Source organism: Mustela putorius, unplaced genomic scaffold (genome assembly GCF_011764305.1).
Source record: "Mustela putorius furo isolate JIRA1106 unplaced genomic scaffold, ASM1176430v1.1 tig00000832_pilon_pilon_pilon, whole genome shotgun sequence".
NCBI lineage: Eukaryota > Metazoa > Chordata > Mammalia > Carnivora > Mustelidae > Mustela > Mustela putorius.
In genome coordinates, this window is record NW_025421491.1 from 2,931,810 (window position 1) to 2,934,168 (window position 2,359).

The window sequence follows — 2,359 nt, forward strand, 5'->3', positions numbered from 1 at the left end:
GATATTATCAAGGAATAATTATATTTAAAGAAATGAAGATATGTTTGATAACTTTGACAGAAAACTGAAAGCAATGCAACAGAACCTCATTGAAATTTTGGAAATTAACAATATACTAACTGATCCATAAAATTTAATTGATCTCCTTTTTTCAGGAGATGAAACAGAGCTGAACAGACAATTAATGAATTGGGGGATGGAATAGGAAGAAATTCCCAAAGTTAAGCATAAAGAGATTAAAAGAATGAAAACAAAGAAAAGAGTATAAAAGGCATATGTAACATTATTTAATAGTGTATTTTGCTTATAGTTAGAATTTCAGAAAAGGGGAGATGAGAATGAGATAGAAACAGCATTTGAAGAGACTATGGTTAAAAATTTACCCAAATTGATGAAAGGCATGAGTAGAGTTGGTTTGACACCAAGATGGAATGAAAGGCACAAGGATTTACCCAGGAAATGTCTGTGAGAGAAGAGTTGGAGGAGAGGGTGAAGAAGGCTAGGAGAGCTGTTAGACTGGGTAAAATAATCTGACCACAGTGCCTGAGGCAGCCACACAGACTAGTCCTAACTCCCTGGGGCCATTGGTGAATCCTCAGTCATTGGCTATCAGAGAAGTTCCAGGTGTCCCAGTTGGCTATCAGAGAAGTTTCATGTGTCCCAGGACAGAATTTATCTAATGTCTCTGCCGCACATGGCGTCCTTGGTCAACTCAACCTCCTCCAGTTGAAGATCTGAGAAGGGAAGTCTCAGAGTTGATATGCATATGGAGAGAATCTGTTAAGATTACAGGCCTCATATCAAACACACTGAACCTAAAACCCAATTATTTCCTTCCCTCCTTTCTATATTGTTTAGCTTTTTGGTTCTCTTCCTAAGGCCCCAGATTGATCTCTACTTGTGACTCTGTCTTGGTTCTGTCCTTCACTGTAAGCACGTCTCCAAATAAATGTCCAGGTTACTCTCTGGCTTTGACCATCAGTGATATGTATCAGCTGACATTTTTGGCCCTTTCCATTGCATCTGGGACATACTATGTAATAGAATGTGGATATAGTTGGACAATAATTTTGGAAAATGAGAAAACATGGTGACAGGTAAGGTCAGTATTTAGTCTGTTCCTACTAAAGCCAAAATCGTACATCTGATCAATTGACAAAGCAGAAAAATAGTTATATTTCATTTCTTGCCATTTGAGAAAAGTATGTGCCCCATTACTGCCAGGAATAAAACACACGAAGGTTATGGCAAGAGGAAAAGAAGGGCTTTCCTGGCTGAGATGAACATTAATGTCAAACAGTCACAGCATTTTTTACATAGGAGCTGTTCACTACCTTTGGCTGTAATTCCAAAATTATAGCACCCATAAATAGAAGATATGGAAACTCTTTAGCCGTAATTACAGAGATTACTGAGTTACACATATGCAAATGAGGGTGTACAAATGTGTAAAGAATGACCATGCAGGTTACCACACCTGTGGCTGAGAGTATATAAACACCCCAGTCCAGAGATGAAATTCAAACACAGAATCTCCTCACCGTCACTCAGCTGAACCCACATCTCCTGCCAACATGTCCTACAGCTGCTGCTCTGGAACCTTCTCCTCCCGCTCCCTTGGAGGCTACTTGCGCTACCCAGGATCCTCCTGTGGCTCTTACCCCAGCAACCTGGTCTACCGCACTGACCTCTGCTCTCCTAGCACGTGCCAGCTGGGCTCCTCCCTCTCCAGTGGCTGTCAGGAGACCTGCTATGAGCCCACCAGATGCCAGACATCCTGCATGGTGTCCAGACCTTGCCAGACATTCTGCTACCGCCCGAGGACCTCCTCGCTCTGTAGTCCCTTCTGGACTGCTTACCCCGGGTCTGTGGGCATTGGGTCCAGCAGCTACCGTTCCCTGGGCTATGGATCCAGAAGCTGCTACTCACTGGGTTGTGGATCCCAGGGCTTCAGACCCCTGGGATTTAGAGTCTATGCCTTCCCTTCCTTGAGCTATGGATACAGTTTCTGTCACCCAACTTATTTTCCTTCTAAGAGTTTCCATTCATCTTGTTACTGGCCAGACTGTAGATCACGCTTCTATTGATTAGCATGTTGAAGAGCGAAATCCATTTGGGAAATGCATATTCTGTCCTGAGATTACCTACTGTCTTAATTTCTTCCATTAAAATGTATCTAATATTCCCTAATCACCAGTAGCTTTGGCTAGTAACTTTACCTCACCAGTAACTTTACCTCACCAGCCCTCAAAACTGGCTGATAGAGCTCTGTTAAACTATGATTAATTTGTAATTCAAATTGTATTGTTGATAGAAGTTATGGTTTGCATTGCATTTCTCCCCAAAATAGATGGAAAAT

At 41.9% G+C, this 2,359-nt stretch overlaps 1 protein-coding gene across 1 annotated transcript; it reads left to right on the forward strand.

Annotated features, from left to right (window-relative positions):
- Positions 1-1,527: 1,527 nt before the first annotated feature.
- LOC101691233 (keratin-associated protein 13-1-like) lies at positions 1,528-2,097 on the forward strand. The gene has a single exon (XM_004757487.3). The coding sequence runs from the start codon at positions 1,575-1,577 to the stop codon at positions 2,085-2,087; it is 513 nt and encodes a 170-aa protein (XP_004757544.1). The 5' UTR covers positions 1,528-1,574; the 3' UTR covers positions 2,088-2,097.
- The last annotated feature ends 262 nt before the right edge of the window (positions 2,098-2,359 follow it).

Coding starts and splice junctions, on each gene's coding strand:
- LOC101691233 (XM_004757487.3), top strand. CDS start 1,575: ATGTCCTACAGCTGCTGCTCTGGAACCTTCTCCTCCCGCTCCCTTGGA.